Here is a 24,221-nt window from a genome sequence, read left to right on the forward strand (position 1 = left end):
GCGTCTTACTCTCAGTTAACCGGATCGGAGAGATACTCGTTGCGATGCGTAATCATTTTTTAAGTATTTATGCATCGTAAATTGCTATTTTTTTTTTATTAGGAATATAGTTTAACTTAGGAATATTAGGCAAAACTAGATTTTAAAAATTCACAGAAAAAGAAGTTTAACAAAATTTCGATGTTCCTTCTTAACACTCTTTTGTTGTCAAAAAATTTAAGTGGATGATACAAACAAATTTAAGTAAAATTATAAATACCTTACATTTTACAGAATTGTATTTATCAAGGTATTAAATGTAAAATAAATACATACAAACCTAAGGGTGTGTATGTAATGTTAAAAATAATCAGATGTATTTGTTAGTTTTTACAAATTTCGAGAGAGATATATATAATATTTAAATATAATATTTTAAAATATATGTATTTGGATTTTTTTGTTGATACGAAGACAAACATCAGAGAAGATATATATAATTAACCTAATTTTTTATTATTATTATTTAAAAATACCCAAATTAGTAACAGAGAAACTCCAAAGGTGAACTGACTCCAGAAGAGAAGACAATTATATGTACAGACATAGAACAGCAGAAAGATCTGGCCCTGGCCCTGACCCATTTTTCCAACTTTTAACAATTCCCGAATGATTATCATAATTGGACAAAAGAAATCCTCCATGTGGAATAATGAGAAAAAACTTGTAATATTTTTTTTCCAAAAACGGGACCTATTCTGTCATCAATCAACTAAACATGGTTAATAATTATGATACACAGACTGCAGCTTCATATCATCAGCATGTTTAGTGGCCTTTAGTCGTACCATAATGAATTCTTTAATTTCTTGGGGAAGCTGTTAAATATCAGGTAATGTTGAAATTACAGTAATTGTATAAAAAAAAAAACTACTTTTACCATAGAACTCCAGTAAGGTACCAAAGTTTTGCGAGGATCCAAAAAAATACATTTGTTGGTAACATCATTGCCGGACAATCTGGAGAGAGAAATTTCAAACAGAGATAACTACGACGTTTGTCGTATACTTCCGCTTTTCCTAGTCTGCGTGGGATTTAATTATTCTCTCTCTTCAGCCTCCATTATTGAATTGGGTTCATGTCCATCACCACCGGGGAAGTAGCTCTATATATAATTTTTTACCCTAAGCATTACCACTGGCACTGACATGGTATAAAAATACACAGGGAATGATAGAAGAGAGGCTAAAAGCCTAAAACTAAACAAGGCTTTAGAAATACTTTCCAGTAGATCTACTGGAAAGTATTTCGACAAACTTTCTGCGGTTGAGATGGCTTCTTCTTAGAAGAGTAGATTTAATACGAGGGCTGTATTTCTGGCCGCTCGTTTGGAAGTTCAAACTTAACTACTTTTATACAACTTCAAATAAACTTCGTCCTCGTCTGATCTCAATCATAAAGTTAGCATTTAGATTCGAATATATTGAGTCGATACTTTAGAATATGCATGTGTTATAAAGTTCTGAAGACACCCTTTTCTTTCCAAACGTTGTATGTACGAAGAAGATTGAAAATGTGTGTGAACAGATTACAGCAACTTCTGGAGGGACAACGCACGTGGTATCAACCAAAACATCTGAATATGCTGCAACTGTTCTTTGACAACAATCTAGGATTATTTTATAAATAAAGACACGTAGTCACAAGATTAAGTAAAAAAATTGCAAATTTAACGTGACTTAACAAAGAATGGATGTGGAAAACGAGAAAAAAATAGAAAGAGGTGGAGACAAAAGAAATGTGGCAGCCAAGAAGTGATGTAATTGAAGAGCACAAGCGTAGCAGCAAGAATGGTGGACAGGGTAATGATGGCAAGAATGATACCAAGGATGATGTTAAAGTTAAAGGGCTTCCACATCAACAAGTTCCACAGCCGGGCGATTTCGACACCACCCAGCTCGAGTTACTATGAGAAAAAGATTCTCACCCTTTCGCCTACAGTAATTTAAAACCACTAAATATGTGGGAATTCTTTTCTTTTCCATGATGTAAGTGGTACCAGTCTCAGCCCGTATATTTTAAGCGGTTATGAAATATTTTATTGCCATTTATATAATAGTAGCATGAATATATAAATTCGTGTGAAATTAATGAAAGGATGGTAAGTAACATAGTGAGACGGGAAAGTTGTAATACATAGATTAATGGAGTTCTTTTCACTTGATTTCTATTTCCAAGCTACTGGGAATCATTATATGTGCATGAACTTGAGAGTGATTGATTGTATAGAGAATTCTAGACCTACCTTAATTTGCAGAAGTCCACTGGAGCAGCGATCGTATTCAGTCGGCGAGGCCATTTTCTCGATGATGGAGAAAAGATAGGGAATCTGCATGTGATTTGAATAATCTTGCATATTCTCCATTTCTATGCATGAGCTCTCTGTGATTGCCAACCTGCGTGAATGAATAGTTCAAATCATCAGCTCTAAAGATTTGAGTCAGACGACTCAAAGATTTTTTTTAATTCGTTTTGTGGAGTCATATAGTTGAGGATATGCATCTTACTTTAAAAAAACGAATACAACGTTTCCTATAATATCTTTTATTCTGTACTGAAAGAATTTTTTTTAAAAAAAGTATCATATTTAGTTCATCAAAATATTGTTTAAACTTTATCCACTTAATCCTGAAATTCTAGGCGGCTGTCCCGCAATTATGGAAAACCTGCCTTGGAGGACAAGTGCATCACAATTTTATTTTACGAATTCTGTAAATCAAGAAGCATGATTCTATATATTCAAGACAATTAAGGACATCCACAATGGTGGATATAATACATGTCACGTCATCCAAATATTTTCTCCATCTAAATATTCACCACAGCACGCCATTGATTTGTGTGTCAGAGCAATACCCGGTTACAAATTTGTAATCGAGTATTGCAATTTTTTTTATTTCTTCAAGCCAGCGTGAGTTTCACGCTGTCTTGAGATACGTGCGTGCATTGCATTCGCGCGTTAAAACATGTAGTGGACAATTAAATGGATTCCGGGATCGACCAAGATTGGGTCGACGAAACATTGATCGACAAAAAACATTGGTCGACCAATTGTTGCAATTGGTCGACCAACCAATTGTTTTAATTTTATTAATATTTATTTTATTCAATAAAAATATAATATTAAATAATAGATGAAAGTAATTAAAGTGGTTAAATGATTATATTTAAATGAAAATAAAATATTAACTAAAGTGATAGTGGGACCCATAAATATTTGATTGGTGGGATATTTGATTGTGAAATATGAGATATTTGAATAGAGAAATATTTGATTGATGATGTAGATTATGGGGTCCACAAATATTCGATGGAAATATTTTTCTTATTGTGGATGGCCTAATAGAGTATGAAAATTTATCCGCCAAGAAAAATAAATTTTCAAAATCATACAATTTCTAAATAAAGGATCTTCTGTTTGGCTCAGGATTCATATTTATTGAATGATTGAATAGATTAAGCATCTTAGTCTTACCTCAACAATTTGTCCGTTTTCCATAACCAGGATTCTATCAGCTGCTTTGATAGTAGACAACCTGTGGAAGCGGGGTCAGAATTGCTTATAAACGTAAAGGGACATAGTGAAAAAAACTAACCTGTGTGAGATTATAAGGATGGTCCTCTTTTTCGAATCATTTTTGAAAGTATGAAGAACTTCCTGTAGAGTGCACATATAATTATGGATGTACAACAATTTTAACATACTATAACTTTGACGACGATGGGTTCCCTTTAAGATAGAATTTGAAGCAAAAATCTTACACCTTGACGTAACTTTCACTCTCAGCATCGAGAGAACTGGTGGCTTCATCAAGTACCAATATCTCCGGATCTCTGAGGATGGCCCGTGCTATTGCGATGCGCTGCTTTTGCCCTCCACTCAGTAAAGTATCGTCAATTATGGTATCATAACCATTGGGAAGACCAGAGATGAAATCGTGTGCATGTACTTTCTTTGCAGCAGACTCTATCTCTTCTCTTGTGATGCTTCTAAAGCAGCCATAGCTTATGTTCGACTTGACATCACTACGGAAAATGTGGGGCCCCTGATCATGAAGAACTTTCAGCTATCAACTTAGTGCAGCAAGGATTCAAATATTTTGCAAGTCTAACCTGCCCAACAAATCCAATCTTTTCTCTCAGCCACCTGATGTCCATCTCTTTGATAGGAATGCAGTTTATGTGAATCTGGATATCAGGGAACACAGGTAGCGGTAAAAATCTCATGTTCAGCTCTGATAAAAGGGATCGTGCCATCCAAGTCGTCTGCTATGCATGAAGGACAAGGTAATTAAGAGGTAAAATGTCACGTTCCGCTTACCTCACCACTGATTGGCTCATAGAGACGAAGCATAAGTTTGATCAATGTGCTTTTCCCGCTACCACTGGCACCAACCTTTCCCAAAATAAAGCTTGAATTGGAATTTGAATTCTCAGAAAAACCAACTAAGCAAGATGTCATTTTCTTACAATTGCAACTACTTCATTAGATTGTATAGTGATATTCACACTTTTCAAAATAGGAACCTGTCCATATCAAAGACCGGTAACGCATTAGTTCTGCTAAATATGGGTAACAATCAAGAACACTGAAACCATACAAATTAGATTGAAGTATAAAGTAAATGTAGCATAAAACTAGTGAGATACAAACACCAGAAAACAGTTCAGAAACATTCTGAAATATACAATCTCTAAGATGTAACGATCCAAAGAAGACTTTTGGCATTGCAAAAGGATATTAACGCAGGAGAGTTATATAAGTCTCTGCATATTGAAGGTACCGTGTTTCTTGAAGGATAGTGAAAAGACACATTAGCAAACTCAATGCATCCTGTCAGCTCTTGAAATTTTGCTCCTGCCAAAGAATAAACAGCAAAATCAGGGATTAAGTAGCAACAAATAATCAGTTAAATGGAATTCAATGTAGATACAACCAAACTGCTATAACTAAACGATCATTCTTGCTGTCTCAACTCAGAGGTACGTGAACCTGTTCATTGAATAGAAAAGATGGAACCTGAAGTGTACATGTCCCCCCCAAACGTACATAGATAGCTCTCCCTAATATTGGAATAGTGTTATCTTAAAATTTGAAGAACTGAAGATCTGACATCGTGAAACTGATTGTGCATCATTAAAATTTGAAGGATTGAAGAGTTGAGGGTCAATAGAACAATCCGAAGGAATCTTTTAATAATCAGCCTAGTTTATGAAAGCATGCCAAACTAAGGAATACGCAGACATGAAAAAGCACCGATCATGAGAACTTTACATGACAAAAAAAAAGGTTAAAAAAAAAGTAACCAACCTTTTGATAAGAATTGACTACAAGGGGAACAATGCATCAACTGTAAAACTTTTTCACAGGCACCAACTGACTGAAGCAATGATGACATGTTGTCTTGTATCCTCCAGGCAGCATAAATCAACCACTCGCAATATAAGACATACTTTGTCAGTTGCTCAGCAGAGACACGACGGGAGAAAATAGACATTCCTCCTAAAATAACTGCAAAAACCTAAAATGTAGTTTCAGATTGTTATGTATATATACCAGATTTCTATTCCAATGTGCAGACTTTTGTTGTCATTCTCAGTTAGAGTCAAACCTGGGTCATTCTATACAAGATGATGAAGCTCATGTTCCAGAGTCCATAAGCAACACTTTCTCGCATATCCACAGACGCCAGCCGGTCAAGCCATTGTGCGAACCTAAAAAGCTAAATTTATTACGCAAATAAGTCTACGCCCAACTTACAGCATGCACATTGCTATTATAATATTCAGGAAAACCATACAAATGAAGCACATGATTTGAATAACAATGTAAGACCTTTGGCACTCTTCTGTTTCTGTTCCATACGCCCGGATTATTCTGATAGAAGACAGCGATTCTTGTGCAACCTGATTTTTATGGGAGAAGAAATTTTGAAAAAGTACAATGTAGATAAGAGATGTATTGAAATATTAGTTATTATCTGATGTACTTCGTTGGCAGAAGAGGTAAAATCTTGAGCAAGCTTTGCTGCTTTTTTCTGGTACCTGTCAACAAAAAACAAAAGAGAATTTTTCTGTTCTCCGAAATGCTACAAGTGGGAAACAAACGAGGTGCTAGTTCAACTTAATATGTGCCAGAATTAGGAGAATAATACAGTCCATTGTCGATAATCAAAATCAAATAACAAACTTTAACCTCAAAATATCTTAGACTACTACAAATACAGTCAGTCATTTACAAATTGTCAAAGCAAAGCACTGTATGAGGAAAATTTGTGTGAAAAGCCACTAAGAAGATCCAGTTTTTACGGAAATACGCCGAAGTTTTTACCAAGACTTTTTATCATCTAGGCAGTCAAGGGTCACATGAAATGTTCTTAGATATTGTTAACTACAAAATCATACAAATGAAATAGCAGGGAATCATAAGCTATGAAATTGAGAATGCAAAGAAGTATATCAACACTTACTGGCCATAAATAACAAAAATCGCAGATAAAGTAAAGCATATGATCAGTGATGACAATGCTAGGGGCCACGACAAAATCATTAAGTTGACAAAAGCACCTGAACCCTGAAAATTATAAGTCAATAGAGAATATCAAAATTAGAGAAGTGATCAGTAATTTAGAATGAGCTAGATTAATGTTGACCTGAAGAATATTTCTCAGGATCAAATGTATATCATTTCCAAGTGTACGGGATAATCGTTGACAATCTGCACTAATCCTGCTAGTCAGATCTCCAACTGTTTCAGAGTCAAAAAAGGACATGTCCTACATCAAATGTAAAGAAATTCTGATGAATTACACAATATGTAGAAACTAATAAAGAGCACATGCCGAATCAAGTTTCTAACTCAATTGTACATAATCTAAATAAATTACAAACCTGAAGAAGAAGAGAGCTAAATAAAGTTTCCCTCATGCGCTTAACCTGCAGGACTTCAGCCCAGTTAATATCACAGTTCTACATCTGATGAAACGAAAAAGCCACAATAATATATGCTTCAGTCTACTATCAAAATAAAAGACAGTAGTCCTTTTGAGCATCTAAATGATTACTTGAACTAGATATGACACATAAAAGACAGTAGTCCTTTTGTTACGGAGCCTCAATTCTGGCATTTAATCAAGTACGTTTGTGAGAACAGATAAAAATGACTTTCGGAATTGAGAATAGTAATATAATATGGCAATTCTACTTGCTTAAAATTATTAGCACATGCAACTAAATACTCTGGTATTATTGCATTGTTTATATTCTGGTTCTGAGATGGAACACAAATCATGCAGCCCATAAACTAGATTTTTAAACAATTTTACCTTTGCTCTTAGTAAACATCGAGAAAAGGGTATACTCTAACCCTCCTCTTAAATTAGATGAGTTAGCGGGTCCTTAAGGTTGCATTCTAAGTTGTCAATGTAATCAATGGATTGAAAGCTTCTCTTAGTTCACATAAGCATTTACTTTTCGATGACATATGGTTTCGAAGTGCATTGAATAACAGTTATTCAAGAGGGCATACAGTTGATAGACAGGTCTTTTATACATAGCACCCGAACAAAATGTGAGTTAAAGTTAGTTTCAAGTATTCTCATCCAAGAAAGATGGGAATTCTATGATTTCAAAAGCATAGAATCCTCGAGCTGAAAGTCTCCGATACTCTAAATGTTAATTGTTGCAATACCAAAAGGTAAATACTTAAAACAAAAGCTAGGTTAGACGCACCAAAATCATATTAGCAATAGCAAAACATCCACTTCGCAAGCCACTGCAGTCCAAAAACAGCTGAACACTGATCATGTTTGTTAAAAGAATACAATGAAAATTATTAAAATAAAATCATCTAAAGTGACCTGCATATCCCTGACGTTAGACACAACAAAACCAGAAGCTGAGACTTCCGGTAGAACATCAAGGTTTCACCATTTACTGCAGAAAAAACAGTGTCGGTGATTATCCCGGGAATTGTAATCTCCGAAAGCTGCAGAAGATGATAGTTCAACACATAACATCAGGGACTTTTATAATACACCTATACAAATCTAAATCAGACAAGAAAGATACTCTATAAATAAATGTAAACGATCGCATTAGCTATGTGAAATAGTTTATACGGAGTCGAGTTCGCAAAACAAATACTAAAAAAACTTTAATGAATGAGCTAATAAGTTGTGAGAACATAAATACACAAGATCATTGCCCGATCAAATATGTACAGTCGCGCCAAATAATGACAAAAACAGAGGCAAAGAACTCTATGGAACTGATCACACGAACCGCTGCAATGGTTAGGGCGCCAAATGATGTGTACAGGAGCCCTTTCTCATCATTTATCAACGCCCACATTTGATTCAGAGCACTCAAGACAGTCATCGGCTTCTCCGCAATCGATGAGCTACCAACTTCGCGCTCGTTATCAGGCAATCTCCACCAACTTCCACCGGGAAAAAATCCCCGAGTAAACTCCACCCATCTCTTCAAAACGTGAATAATTTCATCTCTATCGCCGTGGCAATGCTCCCGACCTCGCTTAAATGCATTTGAAACTGAATATCTCCCAGGAATTTTGACCGAATCGCTGTTAAATAGAGTGATAACTGTGCGACTTAGCTCTGGGATACGTCCAGAGTCGGGGGGTTGGAATTTGGTTGTGGGGACAGTAGCTGGAAACGATTTGTTTCTGTGATATTTGAACGGGACTCGAAAATGGAGCGTGGACGAAAGATTGGCCATCGCAGAAGCAACAAACGTCGCATAGTTAGTCAAGAAACCAGCCTAGAGTCCGCTGCCGTCCACCGGCGACTAAGGCTCCGATTTGAGCTCAGGTCAAGTTCTTGCCAATCCACTCTATTCGTTAAAATGATGATAATGTAATCTGTCTCGCTAATCCAGCCCAATTGTAATTGGAATGAAATGTAGATTCCGAGGCCCATTATAGCCCAATCAATGATAGATTACTAAATCTCTACAAACTTTTATGGCGAAAAAAAAAATAAAAGATATTTGCATAATTAGTTAATATAAAGTTAAGAGTCGGTATCATGTGAGACCGTCTCACGGATACTAATCTGTGAGACGGGTCAACCCTATCCATATTCACAATAAAAATTAGAGTGGGTCTTATGTGAGACCGTCTCACGGATCATAATCTATGAGACGGGTCAACCCTACCCATATTCACAATAAAAAGTAATACTCTTAGAATAAAAAGTAATACTTTTTCATAGGTGACCCAAATAAGAGATATGTCTCACAAATACGACCCGTGAGACCGTCTCACACAAGTTTTTGTCTAAAAATTAATACTCTAAGCATAAAAAATTGTAGTTTTTCATGGATAACCCAAATAAGATATTTGTCTCACAAATTCGACCCGTGAGATCATCTCACACAAGTTTTTGCCTAAAGTTAAATATAAAATATTAATATTAATTTGTCGAAATCTCGTTGGCTATGACAAGGGCAACTTGATATTTTTTATTGGATGTCGTTCAATTGTTATAATATATTTGATTTGATAACTTCAATAATAATTGGTGATATAACTAATTGATGGACGACTCCCTTGAAGGATGTTAGGCATTACATGTAGTTGTAACCGGTACTGATCAGGATGTAGCGATTGTATGTCCTACCAAGGTTTGTGAATAAAGATCGAAATGGTCGTTGATCATAAAAGTATAGGAATTTAGTATATTATGTGTATCAAAAGTTAGTATTGTACTTTGATATTGACTTATTATACAAAAAGTTTACACATAAAGCATCGTTGGGTCTCTTCATATAATTTTTTTTTATAGATTTACTTTATTCCTTGGTTAATGGTTATCAACATGGTCATCTTTAGCTTAAGCTGTGTTCCGACCCCTACCTATTTTTTATTTGAAAAAAAAAAAAACAATTTTCTATTTTATTTTTTTATGTTTTCTTAGCATCATACTAAAAAATTAAAAATACAACCACCCCACAAATCACACTTAAATATCGTCCATTGGTTTGTTTATTGTAGTAGGTTTTAAAATTATGTGATTTAAGGTAAAATTCGATATCTCTAAAATTATATTGAATATTTAGTTACGGTTATTATTGTTACGAAATTAGAGAAAAGTAACTGATACTCCCGGTGGGAGGACGGGCTCGGCCCACTCTCGATAGTCCATCTCAAGCAAAGCCCAGCATGCATTCAGAAGGAAGCTTAAGGTCATCCGGGAGGTCATCTCTGGCCGACCTCCCATATCGGAATTTCCAGCGATTGGAGAGGTCAGCCGACCTCCTTGGCCGAGCTCTTTGGCCGACCTCCCGAGCCGACCTCCAAGAAGGTATTATCGGGACGTTCAGAAACCCTCGGCTGAGCTCCCGAGCCGAGGTCTCATGAGGTCCTATTGTCTCGTGGGCTCAGGCCTACGAGAGCCCTTACTCAGATATTAAGCGCGTAGCCCGCAGAGATCAAAGCCCAGAAAAGTAAAGCCCATTAAAGATCTGAATTAAATCTAACGACATCTAAATCAAATCTGGGTGAAGATCTAATCAAATCTTCCGAAGATTCCCAAGATCGAAACCTACCAAAACTAGGACTCTGCGGTTCACCTATAAATACCAGGTTTCGTTAACTTTAAAAGACACTTCATGCTTTTTCACATTCTCTTTGCACACAGTTTTCTCTCAGTTCTCTGACTTGAGCGTCGGAGGGGCTACGCCGGAACAACCTTCCGGCCCCCTTCTAACACTCTTGTTTGTGTTTCTGGATTTCGAGGTACATAATCCGAGCTCCCAAGGTGAAGATCCGACCTCCCAGCCAGCGCCCCCAGGTTTGACCCGAGCTCTCCAAGCGGGGATCTGAACTCCCAGTTAGCATCACCGATTTCAGTGTTAACAATTGGCGCCGTCTGTGGGAATATACTGAGAAGACGTAGACATGTGGGGACGAACAGGTATAAGAACAGGCCCTGCGCGTGGTAACAGAGGTCCCGGAGGTGGCAATCAGGGCCATGCAAATGGTAACAGAGGTCCCGGAGGTGGCAATCAGGGCCATGCAGATGGTAACCGAGGTCCCGGAGGTGGCCAAGGCAGAGGTGTGGCTGATCTTAGTCTAGATCAATTGGCCCAGTTGATTAATAGGTCTGTGAATGAGGCCCTCCGTCGAAATCGTACTCCATCACCACCGCCACAACAACAACCTCCTCCTCCTCCTCCTCCTCCCCCTCTTCCTGAGCATATGGAAGCCATTTGGGAGGAAGTCAGGAGGCTTGGCAGGCGAATGGGGGGCCGACCTCCCGTATTGGACAGAGAAAGCCCACTCTCCCTCGAGATACTGAATGAAGACCTCCCCGTTAATTTCCGCCAACCAACCGTCAAGGATTATGATGGAAGTACTGACCCCGAAGAACACCTTGGAAGGTTCAATAATTCTGCTTTGCTTCACCGATACTCAGATGGGGTCAAATGCCGGGTCTTCCTTACCACCCTAGTGGGACCCGCCCAGAGGTGGTTCGATTTGCTCCCGCCACATTCCATTACCAGCTTTCGAGAATTCAGCACCCTATTCATAAACCAGTATGCTACAAGTAAGAAATACTTGAAAACCTCATTGGGCCTATTCAATTTGAAACAAGGAGATACAGATTCGCTGACGGACTTCATTAGACGATTCAACAGTGCGGCCTTGGAGGTCCCAGCTGCAGCAACAGAAACCTTGGTAAATGCTTTCACGCAAGGGCTCCGAGGGGGACAATTTTTCAATTCCTTGGTCAAGAAACCCCCTCAAAGTTATGATGAGCTCCTGAGCCGAGCTGAGAAATACGTGAATCTTGAGGATGCACAAAGGCAAAGGCGAGTGGATATCCGACCCGATGATAAAAATAAGGGGAAAGAGAAAGTGGAACCAAGTAGGAAGAGGCCTGCAGAAAGAACAGAGGAACGGAGCCGAGGTCTTGGACCTTTCCCTTATGCCCCGTTGGCAATGAGCTTGGAAAGAGCCATGGCCATTTGTGAAGAAAGAAGAAAGTTAGAGCGCCCAAAACAAGCTGAAAAGGGGCCACGTTTACCTCCCTCAGATAAGTTCTGTGAGTTCCATCAAGAGTATGGCCATGTTACGAATGATTGCCAGAAATTGGGTGAAGAGGTCCAAAGGATCATGCAGAGAGACCCTCACATGAAGAACCTCTTAACCCGATCAGAGGGAAGGTACCGAGATGATAGACGAGATCGAGGACCTCCTGGGGTGAATCAGAGGCCACAACCCCGGGAGAACCGACCCAACCGAGGGGGTCGAGATGACCCCCCGCAACATCAAGGCCCTCAGGTTCAGCAGATTGCTAATGATCCGACCAGAGGTACAATTCATATGATAACGGGCGGCGCCACTGACGGAGATTCAGGCAGAGCTCGTAAAGCTCATGGTCGGAGATTGGAAAGTTTGGGGTTAGACCTTGCCCCCAAAGATGACCCCGTCATTGGCTTCGGGCCGGATGATATGAAAGGTGTTGTGGCACCTCATAACGACGCCTTATTAGTCACTCTTACTATCGCCAACTATGACGTCGCAAGAATCTTTGTTGACACCGGAAGCTCAGTTAACGTTCTTTTCAAAAGAACCCTGGACCAAATGAAAGTGGAAGGTTTCGAGTTTGATCATATCTCTACGCCTTTATTTGGCTTCACAGGACATGCGGTCCAAACTGTAGGGCAAATCATGCTCCCCTTATCCCTAGGGGCGGGACCTCACCGCATCACAAAAATGACATGTTTTACTGTGGTGGATGCCCCCTCTTCCTACAACGGAATACTTGGCCGACCTGCCCTGGCCGACTTCCGAGCTGTAAGCTCTACCTATCATCAAAAGCTGAAATATCCTGTGGGGAATGAAGTAGGAGTCGTCGGGGGGGATCAGAAATCCTCTCGACGATGCTATGTGGATGAGGTAAGGCAAGAAGTCAAAAGATCTCGGACCGAGGTAGGGATGATTGTGGCCCAACAAAATATGACCTCCAGAAGAGAGGTTCAGCTCACCTCAGAAGAGGAGCCAGAAACGGTGGAAATAGGGGTCCAACGGAGTGTCAGGGTGGCGGCTGATCTTGATCCCGAAACCAAGCATGATCTGCTGGCTTGTTTGAAAACTAACATTGATGTATTTGCTTGGTCTCCACAAGAGCTTCGGGGGATCAGCCCCGGGATAATAAAACACCACCTCAACACTCTCCCTGAAGCCCGGCCAGTCAAACAGAAGAAGAGGCACTTTGGCCCCGAGAAAGACAAGGTAATAAAAGAACAGGTAGACGAGCTCCTTAAGGCAGGACACATTAGGGAGATCTTTTTCCCAACATGGCTATCAAATGTTGTTCTGGTCCCCAAGAGCTCGGGAAAATGGAGAATGTGCGTTGACTTCAGAGATCTTAATAAAGCTTGTCCAAAAGATTGTTACCCCTTGCCGAGGATAGACCAACTGGTTGATTCCACCGCAGGTCATCAGTACTTATGTTTGATGGATGCTTATCAAGGATACCATCAGATCCCCTTAGCAGAAGAAGACCAGGACAAAGTGAGTTTCATCACTTCCGAAGGGACGTTTTGTTATGTAGTGATGCCTTTCGGATTAAAAAATGCGGGAGCCACCTATCAAAGGCTCATGGACAAGATTTTCTCAGCCCAGGCCGGAAGAAATGTGGAAGTGTATGTGGATGATATTCTTGTAAAGTCGAAGAACTCGGCTGATCTCATAAAGGATCTCCGTGAGACCTTTGCCACTTTGAGATCTTACAGGCTAAAGCTGAACCCCCAAAAATGCACTTTTGGGGTCAAAAGTGGGAAATTCCTTGGGTACATGGTAACAGAAAGGGGAATTGAGGCCAATCCCGAGAAAGTAAAAGCTATTCAATCTATGACACCTCCTGGGAATCTCCAGGAGGTCCAGAAGCTCGCCGGGAGAATCGCCGCTTTGTCACGATTCATTTCAAGAGCGGCACATCGTAGTTTACCCTTCTTCCGAGTCCTCAGGAAAGCTAAAAAATTCGAATGGGATGAAGAATGTGTGAGGGCATTCGAGGATCTGAAGAAGCATTTGGCGGAGCTCCCCATATTAGCCAAACCAGCCCCAGGAGAACCATTGTATGTCTACCTCTCGGCCACTGAGATGGCTGTTAGTTCAGTCTTGGTCAGGCAGAAAGGCACGGAACAAAGCCCCGTATATTACATCTCTCACGCCCTCAAGGGAGCGGAGCTCAGATATACAGTTGTGGAGAAGCTCGCTCTGGCCTTGGTCACAACAGCTCGAAGACTAAGGCCTTACTTTCTATCTCACCCCATTATGGTCCTCACCAACAGCCCTCTCGGGAAAATAATGACGCATGCTGATATCTCAGGAAGGTTGGTAAAGTGGACCACTGAACTAGGGGAATATGACATTCAATATGGGCCTCGAACCGCAATCAAAGCGCAGGCCTTGGCCGATTTCTTGGCCGAGACTTTGCATGTAGAGATGGAAGATCTTTGGAAGGTCTATGTGGATGGTTCATCCACCAATGAAGGCAGCGGAGTTGGTGTGTTATTAATCTCTCCAAAAGGGGATGAACTAAAGTTAGCCGTGAGGCTAGACTTTAGGGCATCCAACAATGAGGCAGAATACGAAGCGGTCTTAGCGGGTCTAAGAGCAGCACGGCAGGTCGGAGCAGCTCGAGTCCACATCTTCTCTGATTCTCAGCTGGTGGCCCACCAAATGAATGGATCATACGACATCAAGAATGAGAGATTGATAGAATACGTAAAAGCGGTGGAAGCAGCTAAAGAACTCTTTACAGAACTGGTTTTTAAACAGATCCCCCGGGAAGAGAATGAGGGAGCCGACGCCCTCGCTAAAATGGCCAGCTCGCTCCACAGCTGGAAATCGAGAGAGGTGGTGGTCCAAGTAGAGCTAAGCCCTTCTGTGCACTACCCCTCTCCTGAACACGAAGACAATGACTGGCGCGCCGAGTTGTTGGATTACATGAAAGATGGAGTGCTCCCCGAAGATCCGAAGAAGGCTTACAGGATGAAACGAAGAAGCCTTCGGTTTGTAATGATCAACGGAACTCTTTACAAGAGGTCAGCCTCTCGGCCTCTCCTCAAATGTTTGGGTCCCAAGCAATCTGACTATGTACTAAGGGAGATACATGGAGGCTGTTGTGGAAATCACTTGGGACCTTACTTTCTTGCACGGAAGGCACTCTTGGCCGGATATTTCTGGCCCACTATGTTAAAAGACGCTCTAGCCATCGTCATCTCATGCGACAGCTGCCAACGTCATGGTAGGCTCCAACATCAACCAGCTGCATTAATGAAGAGTATTGTGGCGGCCTGCCCGTTTGACCAATGGGGGATCGACATTGTGGGACCTTTTCCCCCGGCCCCAGCTCAGAAAAAATTTTTGCTCGTAGCCATAGATTATTTCTCAAAATAGGTAGAGGCTGAGGCTTTGGCTAAGATAACTGAAAATGAGGTACTCAAATTTCTATGGAAGAACATCGTCTGCAGGTTCGGGGTCCCGAGGAAGTTGATATCCGACAATGGAAGGCAATTTCAAGGAAGCCGGATCCAAGCCTGGTGTAAAGAGATGAAGATCCAGCAGCACTTCACCTCCGTGGCCTACCCCCAATGCAATGGCCAAGTGGAGGTCACCAACAGATCCTTAGTGCAGAGCCTGAAGACCAGACTTGGGAGCGCAAAAGGTAATTGGGTGGAGGAACTCCCCAGCGTGCTTTGGTCATACAGGACCACCCCAAAGATAGGCACGGGGGAGACGCCTTTCAGCCTAGTCTATGGAAATGAAGCCGTGCTTCCGGCGGAGATCGGAGAAGAGACACCTCGCGTCACATTCTATGATGAGCAAAACAATGAGAGACGAGCAGCAGACTTGGATTTCATGGAAGAAAAAAGAGAAGCCGCGGCCATAAGAATGGAAGCTTACAAGAGACGCATAGCCCAGTCCTACAACAAAAAGGTCATTCAGAGGAGCTTCCAGGTGGGAGACCTGGTCTTTAAGAAGGTTCAGGAAGAGAAGGTTGGAAAGCTCGATCCAAAATGGGAAGGGCCTTTTAAAGTGGTGGAAAAGCTCAGCTCGGGTGCCTACTACTTAGAAGACTGGACAGGGAAGAAATTGAAAAGGCCGTGGAATGCTTATCACCTTCGCAAATACTATGCTTAGATATTGCTAGAAGCTTTAGTTTTTTTTTATGTCATTTACTTTCGATGCAAGGACGTCAGGTTTTGATGCTTTATTCAGATACATTAATAAAATTATGCATTTTTGTTAGAAATTATTATTATTGCAGATAAGGGTTTTCACCCTCAGTCAGATCAGGAGCCCAGAGCTCACCTCAGCTTGGTCACGCCAAGTATGAGGAGGGTTTTCACCCTCAGCCAGTTCAGGAGCCCAGAGCTCACCTCATCTTGGTCACGCCAAGTATGAGAAGGGTTTTCACCCTCAGCCAGTTCAGGAGCCCAGAGCTCACCTCATCTTGGTCACGCCAAGTATGAGAAGGGTTTTCACCCTAAGTCAGATCAGGAGCCCAGAGCTCACCTCATCTTGGTCACGCCAAGTATGAGAAGGGTTTTCACCCTCAGCCAGTTCAGGAGTCCAGAGCTCACCTCATCTTGGTCACGCCAAGTATGAGAAGGGTTTTCACCCTAAGTCAGATCAGGAGCCCAGAGCTCACCTCATCTTGGTCACGCCAAGTATGAGAAGGGTTTTCACCCTCAGCCAGTTCAGGAGCCCAGAGCTCACCTCATCTTGGTCACGCCAAGTATGAGAAGGGTTTTGACCCTCAGTCAGATCAGGAGCCCAGAGCTCACCTCATCTTGGTCACGCCAAGTATGAGGAGGGTTTTCACCCTCAGCCAGTTCAGGAGCCCAGAGCTCACCTCATCTTGGTCACGCCAAGTATGATAAGGGTTTTCACCCTCAGTCAGATCAGGAGCCCAGAGCTCACCTCAGCTTGGTCACGCCAAGTATGAGGAGGGTTTTCACCCTCAGCCAGTTCAGGAGCCCAGAGCTCACCTCATCTTGGTCACGCCAAGTATGAGAAGGGTTTTCACCCTCAGCCAGTTCAGGAGCCCAGAGCTCACCTCATCTTGGTCACGCCAAGTATGAGAAGGGTTTTCACTCTCAGTCAGATCAGGAGCCCAGAGCTCACCTCATCTTGGTCACGCCAAGTATGAGAAGGGTTTTCACCCTCAGCCAGTTCAGGAGCCCAGAGCTCACCTCATCTTGGTCACGCCAAGTATGAGAAGGGTTTTCACCCTCAGTCAGATCAGGAGCCCAGAGCTCACCTCATCTTGGTCACGCCAAGTATGAGAAGGGTTTTCACCCTCAGCCAGTTCAGGAGCCCAGAGCTCACCTCATCTTGGTCACGCCAAGTATGAGAAGGGTTTTGACCCTCAGTCAGATCAGGAGCCCAGAGCTCACCTCATCTTGGTCACGCCAAGTATGAGGAGGGTTTTCACCCTCAGCCAGTTCAGGAGCCCAGAGCTCACCTCATCTTGGTCACGCCAAGTACGATAAGGGTTTTCACCCTCAGTCAGATCAGGAGCCCAGAGCTCACCTCATCTTGGTCACGCCAAGTATGAGAAGGGTTTTCACCCTCAGGCAGATCAGGAGCCTCATAGCTCACCTCAGCTCGGCATAAATTTTACGGTCCAAAAGTATGGTTAAGTTGCTGGCCGAGCTCCCAAGGCCGAGCCGAGCTCATCGCTGTTTTATTCTTACAAAGTTATTATGGTTAAGTGGCTGGCCGAGATCCCAAGGCCGAGCCGAGCTCATCGCTGTTTTATTTTTACCAAGTTATTATGGTTAAGTGGTTGGCCGAGCTTCAATGGCCGAGCCGAGCTCATCGATATCCTATTCTTACCAAGTTATCGTGGTTAAGTGGTTGGCCGAGCTTCAATGGCCGAGCCGAGCTCATTGATATCCTATTTTGTTATCGTTGTTGTTATCGTATTTTGACCGTCATTATTGTATCGAGTGTTTGGCTGAGTTCCAAGAGCCCAGCCGACCTCTCTCAGATTGGCATCATTGATTTATTATCATTTAAGTGTTGAGCTGGGCTCTAAGAGCCCAGCCGACCTCTCACAGCTAAGTCTCATTAATTCATTATCCTGACGGTATTTGGCTAGGCTTCGAGAACCCAGCCGACTTCTCCCGGCATGATAGTTTATTTTTTCCGGGCCGACCTAATATTAACTAGCTGATCTCTTGCTTGGGAGGACAACAGTAATACAATAAAATATAAATAGAGTACAACTCAAATTAAGCTCAAATCAAAGGAAGACACTGGGGGTCAGGCGTCGGGGGGGAGGTTCTCTACGACCTTCTTGGCATCCAGAAAATTGGCCGAGGTTCCCTCTGGAGGATAGCCAGCATCTTTGAATTGGGCCACCGCACCATCAAAACCCACATAGATGAAGTTGAGGGCTTTTTCAGCGACGATGTCCCAAAACTCCTCTGACTTCAAAAAAGACTCTTTAAAGACCTCAGTCCCGTTGGCGAGGTCAGCTCGGGCTGAAACGATCTCCTGCTGAGCTACGTTAAGTTCCTCCTTAACGGCCTTTGTCTCCTCCTGAGCAGCATCTAGACGAACCTCAGCCAAGCGCAGCTCGTTCTTCAGCTTCCTGGTCTCGGCAACAAAGCCCTCCCGCATGTCGGCCTCCCTCCTTGTCGAGTTGGCCCGTTCCTTATCCAAGGCCTCCGTAAGGGCGGCAAGTTTGCTTTCCAGATCGGCCGAGGTAGATTGGAAGGACCTCGCCTCCTTGGAAGACTGCTTCCGGATATTATTGGCTCTGAATGCCACCTCGGCATTCAGCAGGGCGGCCTGCATTAGAAAAGTGTTAGCCAAGTTTAAGTGGCATAAAGAAACAAGCTGAGGTTATTTACCTCAGCACTGGCGCTGGTGGACCTCCTGATAAGCTCAGCCCAGTTCAGCCCATCCAAGAATTCCGCATCGGCCTTCGAGGCGATGTCCCGGAGAAGGGCCCCAGCAAGAGGGGATGGCCCTGCCCCCACAATACGCAGGTCCTCCCGATACATATCGTACAGATTGGAGCGACAGCGGAGGACTTGTGAGGAGGTATCTGACCTCACCTGCCGAAGGGGCAGGACTTCAGTTTGAACAGGACCGATCTCCCCGCTGCTTCCAGACTGCCCATGAGAACGGGGAGTCTCGGGAGCTCGGCGTTTCCGGGAGGAGATCGGAGGAACCACTTGAGCCTCAGCAATGGAAACAACAGTAACCTCCTCCGCGCTGACCTCAGCAACCACGGCTTTGCCCTTGTCCGCACCGGCCGAGCTAGCCTTCTGTTGCCTCCGGGCTTCAGCCTTTTTGATGAGGGCATTCATGACTCTGGCAGCTGAGACAAAAACAGTGGCTCAGGTTAAAAAAAAAAAAAAAAAGAAAAAAAAAGAAAATGTGTGTGTGAGGGGATCAGCAGGGGTCGGGCTAAAGTTCCATACCCTCGTTGCCTTGGGATGTGACCTTGGCCGAGCTGAGCCCATAATAACTCAAGAGGTCCTCAGATAAGAGAGTGGGTGTATGGAAGCGCCGACCCCTGATCGCCCCGAATGGTCCGAGAAAGGTGCTGCTCTTACGAAAGCCCGAGAGGGGACATGGGAGCTCAGGAAGAGAAACCCTCCACTGAGAACAGATGTCCCACTGATCGGAGGGATGGACAAAGAAGAAATGGTTTTTCCAGTGTTTGTTAGAGCTCGGGGCCCCCTCAAAAAACTGACAGTTGGGCCGAGCTGAGAAGTAGAAGGGGCCCTCCTCTGACCTTTTAGGGAGGTAGAAATGGGAGAAGGAAATAGGGTCGACTTCATAACCTAAAGCTTTGAAAAGAACTACGTAATTGCACAAGGTACGGAAAGCATTGGGGGTGAATTGGCCGAGGTGAATTTGGTAAAACTGGCTGAGCTTCTGAAAGAAAGAAGGGAGTGGAAATCGAAGGTCAGCCTCTAGTTGGTCTTGATAGAAGGTATAGTAGCCAGGAGGGGGATTGTTAGCTCGCTCCTCAGAGTGAGGGAATATGAAATCATAATCTGCAGGGGCGCACGAGATAGCTCGGATGCGGAGCTCATCCGAGGTATCCAACCACGAAGGGTGGAGCTCGAACCAGGGGTCGGACGTCCTGATTGGCTCCTCTGGGTAACTGAGACTGAGCTGATTCAGGGCTGCCCCATCATCATCAGGAACGAGGCGGGAGCTCACCCCCTCAGTCTCAGGACACCCACCTGATCCCGAAACGACTTCCGTGAGGGGATCATACTGATCCACCTCTCGGAATATCCCCTCGGAGGTCGACAAGGAAGAACGGTTGGGGGAGGCCATGAAACAATACCTATTGAAGAAGATCGGGAGAGCAGGGGTTTGAGGAAAAGGACGAATTCTTTTGGAAGGTCGGAGCCGAGGTAAAATGAAGGGAAAGTAGTAAATGAAATATAAGGGGTAACGGGTATTTATAGAGGGACCAGGAGGAGATCTGACCGTTGATCGCGAAAGGCTTAAACGGCCAAGATTGTATCGAAATATGTGAAACTTACTTTTTAACCGACAGCTGGCAGTGACGTTTCGTATTCAGCACAGCTGGAAGCTCGCCGCCATCTCAGCTCAGCACAGATACCGAAAGGAATCAGCGTGGCTTAGGGGACACTAACATAAGTTCAGCTCAGCCAAGAACTTCATCATAGTGTGGAGTGCCTTGTTTAGTCATTCAGCTCGGCTATGAACTTCATCTTCCGGCTCAGGATGAACTAAAACTACGCTCAGCTGAAGACTCACTTTCTGAGGGCAGAGCTCCCTATAACTTGGTAACCCTAGATCAGCGCAGCAATAAAACTTCGAGGCTCGGTACAGGTAAGAGCTACCGGGAGCTCAGGCACCCACAGGTTTTTTACTTTCCCCCCAGCTCATCCAGTTACTCGGTCATCATGATCTCATGGGAGTACAGAGGCAGCGAGCTCAGGATAATCATGGGCCATCGAGAGCTCAGAAAACCACGAGCTTCAGGTCTTCAACGTCAGCTCGACTTGAGGGGGGGACTCGTGATACCCCCGGTGGGAGGACGGGCTCGGCCCAGTCTCGATAGCCCATCTCAAGCAAAGCCCAGCATGCATTCAGAAGGAAGCTTAAGGTCATCCGGGAGGTCATCTCTGGCCGACCTCCCATATCGGAATTTCCAGCGATTGGAGAGGTCAGCCGACCTCCTTGGCCGAGCTCTTTGGCCGACCTCCCGAGCCGACCTCCAAGAAGGTATTATCGGGACGTTCAGAAACCCTCGGCCGAGCTCCCGAGCCGAGGTCTCATGAGGTCCTATTGTCTCGTGGGCTCAGGCCTACGAGAGCCCTTACTCAGATATTAAGCGCGTAGCCCGCAGAGATCAAAGCCCAGAAAAGTAAAGCCCATTAAAGATCTGAATTAAATCTAACGACATCTAAATCAAATCTGGGTGAAGATCTAATCAAATCTTCCGAAGATTCCCAAGATCGAAACCTACCAAAACTAGGACTCTGCGGTTCACCTATAAATATCAGGTTTCGTTAACTTTAAAAGACACTTCATGCTTTTTCACATTCTCTTTGCACACAGTTTTCTCTCAGTTCTCTGACTTGAGCGTCGGAGGGGCTACGCCGGAACAACCTTCCGGCCCCCTTCTAACACTCTTGTTTGTGTTTCTGGATTTCGAGGTACATAATCCGAGCTCCCAAGGTGAAGATCCGACCTCCCAGCCAGCGCCCCCAGGTTTGACCCGAGCTCTCCAAGCGGGGATCTGAACTCCTAGTTAGCATCACCGATTTCAGTGTTAATAGTAACAAATCGATAAAAAAAAATATTTGATAAATATTGATGTCTCAATTATGATTATTCTTGTATTGTTATTTTATGGTTATAATAATTGAGTAATTATGAGATTTTTAAAAAAAAATTCTTTGTTGAAATTTTTTGAGATGATTGGATTTTTTTAATTAGTGAACTCCAAGAATGAATAAAAGAAAAAATATCAAATTATTTTTAAACCCAAAAAACAAACATTGACAAATAAGACACATATATCAATTATAGTATATGGGTGAGCAAAACATATGTTTCAACCAAAATAATCAATCAAACTGAATTAATTTGAAAATTTGGCTCGATTTATTCGAAAAATGAGTTTTAGCTCTTTAAAATTTCAGTTAGTCTAATTTGGTTTCGGTTTTTAATATTAATATTCAGTTAATCGAACAAACCAAATTTTTGTATAAAAAATAATATTATTAAAATTTGCTAATAAAGTTTATTGATAAATAATTGTTACAAATTTTCTAATAAAATTTTATTGAACAATAGAACTAGAACTAAAAATATAAATTCAAATAAATTTATTTAATTAAATTTTTATATTACATTTTTAAATTAAAACTTGATTTTAAAAATTAAAATTTGGTTAATTCGTTATGATCAAAATAAAGGAATTTTTCGATTTGGATTGTTCGGTTTTAATGGTAAAATTTAGGGATGTAAATGAGCCGAGCTGTTCGCGAGTTTTTCGGATCTCGGCTCGTTAAAAAGCTCGTTCAGGCTCGTTCGTTAAGCTTTTGAGCCGACCCCGAGCTTTATTTTGGGCTCGACAATTTTGTGGAGCCGAGCTTGAGATTAATGATGTTCGGCTCGTTAGCACGTGAACATGTTCGATAATAGGTTCGTGAGCTCGAGCTCGGCTCATCTCGTTTAGCTGGAGGTTGATGGGCGAAAAAACGGAAATATCAGCGACGGTTTTTACTAAATCGTCGCTATATAGCGACGGTCTGCAATAAAACCGTCGCATATTAAATTAAGCGACGGTTTATTAAAACCCGTCGCTATTATAGCGACGGTTTACATCAAACCGTCGCTATAATAGCGACTGTTATGAATAAACCGTCGCCGATTAATATAAGCGACGGTTTTAGCAAACCGTCGCTGATGGCAACGGTTTTGGGGTTTAGGGTTTAGGTTTTAGCAAACTGTCTAAAAATTGTCGCGTTTAGAGTCGTTTGTAACATTTGCACTTATTCATCCTGAGTGTTTATTAAATAGATATATACGTTGTCCTTACAATCGAAAAAAATGTCAGAACAAACCATATTTAGACGAAATTACAAACCATTTGTGTTTCCTAATAAAAAGTACAAAATCGTTGATGTCAATCGAAAAAAGAGTCTTGGATACTACGAACCATTTGTGTTTCCTACACAAGCCTCGCAAGTTGTGTATTTGACTTATCCAACAACGAAGAGAGCAGAATCAGATTGGATGCATGTGAGTACTCTACGTAGGCGAGCTTATGTCACTGATGTTGAGCCATATACTGAGCATAATCAAATTGATGCGAACGATGCATTTCAAAACAACGAAAGTGGACCTCATGACATCTCAACTCAATTTCTTTTATCGTCTCAAAATCTAGTCGATGTTAATGTTATGTACGACAACGAAATTGATTTGAACTGAAAGTGAAATAGAAAAGGTTCAATATTCGAGCGACGATGTTCGTGACATTTATTGAATTGTACTTTGGAAAAAATATATATTTCATTAATTATAAATGTTAATGTTTTACAATTATTGAATTTATTTTAGCGAGCACGACATGGCAGAGATCCAACGTCATGGGAGCTATACGTTCACACACATCGACATGCAGATGGATCTTTCGTTGACACGCGATCCCGCCTGCTCCACGTAAGTTTATTAAATTTCGTTATTCTCATCAACGTTACATTAAGAAAATTCAATTTGATTCATTTTAAATCAACATCACAGGAGGAGATGGAGCGCTACATGGCTGATTCATTTTGTATGAAACACTTGTATTATTATTTGCAGATTAATAATATGATTACATTTTTCAAATTTTGTTAATTTTTTTTCGATTATACAGTACAATATATTTTTATTTCAGATTTAAATAATTATAACATTTAAAAAAAAACAATTAGCGACGGTTTATAATACCCGTCGCTAATGGCGACGGGTTTAACATACCGTCGCTAAAATAGCGACGGTGAAACGTCGCCGATCTAGATCGGCGACGTTTTTGTCAATACCCGTCGCTATTAGCGACGCTTGTACTCAAAACCCGTCGCTATTAGCGAACCGCCATTAACGAGCCCAGCTCGAGCCGAGCCCGAGCGTCATAATT

At 42.2% G+C, this 24,221-nt stretch overlaps 2 protein-coding genes across 4 annotated transcripts; one reads left to right on the top strand and one right to left on the bottom strand.

Annotated features, from left to right (window-relative positions):
- Positions 1 to 873: 873 nt before the first annotated feature.
- On the bottom strand, positions 874 to 8,975 carry LOC140806327 (ABC transporter B family member 26, chloroplastic-like). 3 transcript variants are annotated; one of them, XR_012112474.1, is made up of 19 exons: positions 8,323 to 8,975; positions 7,899 to 8,026; positions 7,771 to 7,813; positions 6,931 to 6,975; positions 6,693 to 6,815; positions 6,510 to 6,613; positions 6,030 to 6,084; positions 5,876 to 5,946; positions 5,652 to 5,754; positions 5,351 to 5,561; positions 4,824 to 4,897; positions 4,510 to 4,566; positions 4,361 to 4,435; positions 4,153 to 4,227; positions 3,802 to 4,085; positions 3,636 to 3,697; positions 3,515 to 3,575; positions 2,285 to 2,435; positions 874 to 1,144 (listed from the first exon to the last, which is right to left on the bottom strand). XR_012112474.1 is itself a non-coding variant. In XM_073162921.1 (18 exons), the coding sequence occupies exons 1-18, from the start codon at positions 8,776 to 8,778 to the stop codon at positions 2,322 to 2,324; spliced, it is 2,139 nt and encodes a 712-aa protein (XP_073019022.1). In that variant the 5' UTR covers positions 8,779 to 8,972; the 3' UTR covers positions 2,127 to 2,321. The 3 variants fall into 3 exon arrangements, 2 of the variants coding, with proteins under 2 accessions (XP_073019022.1, XP_073019023.1); XM_073162921.1 differs by lacking the exon at positions 874 to 1,144 and having other exon boundaries at positions 2,127 to 2,435; positions 3,804 to 4,085; positions 8,323 to 8,972; XM_073162922.1 differs by lacking the exon at positions 874 to 1,144 and having other exon boundaries at positions 2,127 to 2,435; positions 3,804 to 4,085; positions 7,899 to 7,974; positions 8,323 to 8,475.
- Positions 8,976 to 10,960: 1,985 nt separating this feature from the next.
- On the top strand, positions 10,961 to 15,475 carry LOC140805661 (uncharacterized). The gene has a single exon (XM_073161917.1). It carries the CDS (start codon positions 10,961 to 10,963, stop codon positions 15,473 to 15,475), a length of 4,515 nt encoding a protein of 1,504 aa, XP_073018018.1.
- Positions 15,476 to 24,221: the final 8,746 nt, after the last annotated feature.

The sequence above is a fragment of the Primulina eburnea genome, chromosome 11 (genome assembly GCF_022965805.1).
Source record: "Primulina eburnea isolate SZY01 chromosome 11, ASM2296580v1, whole genome shotgun sequence".
NCBI lineage: Eukaryota > Viridiplantae > Streptophyta > Magnoliopsida > Lamiales > Gesneriaceae > Primulina > Primulina eburnea.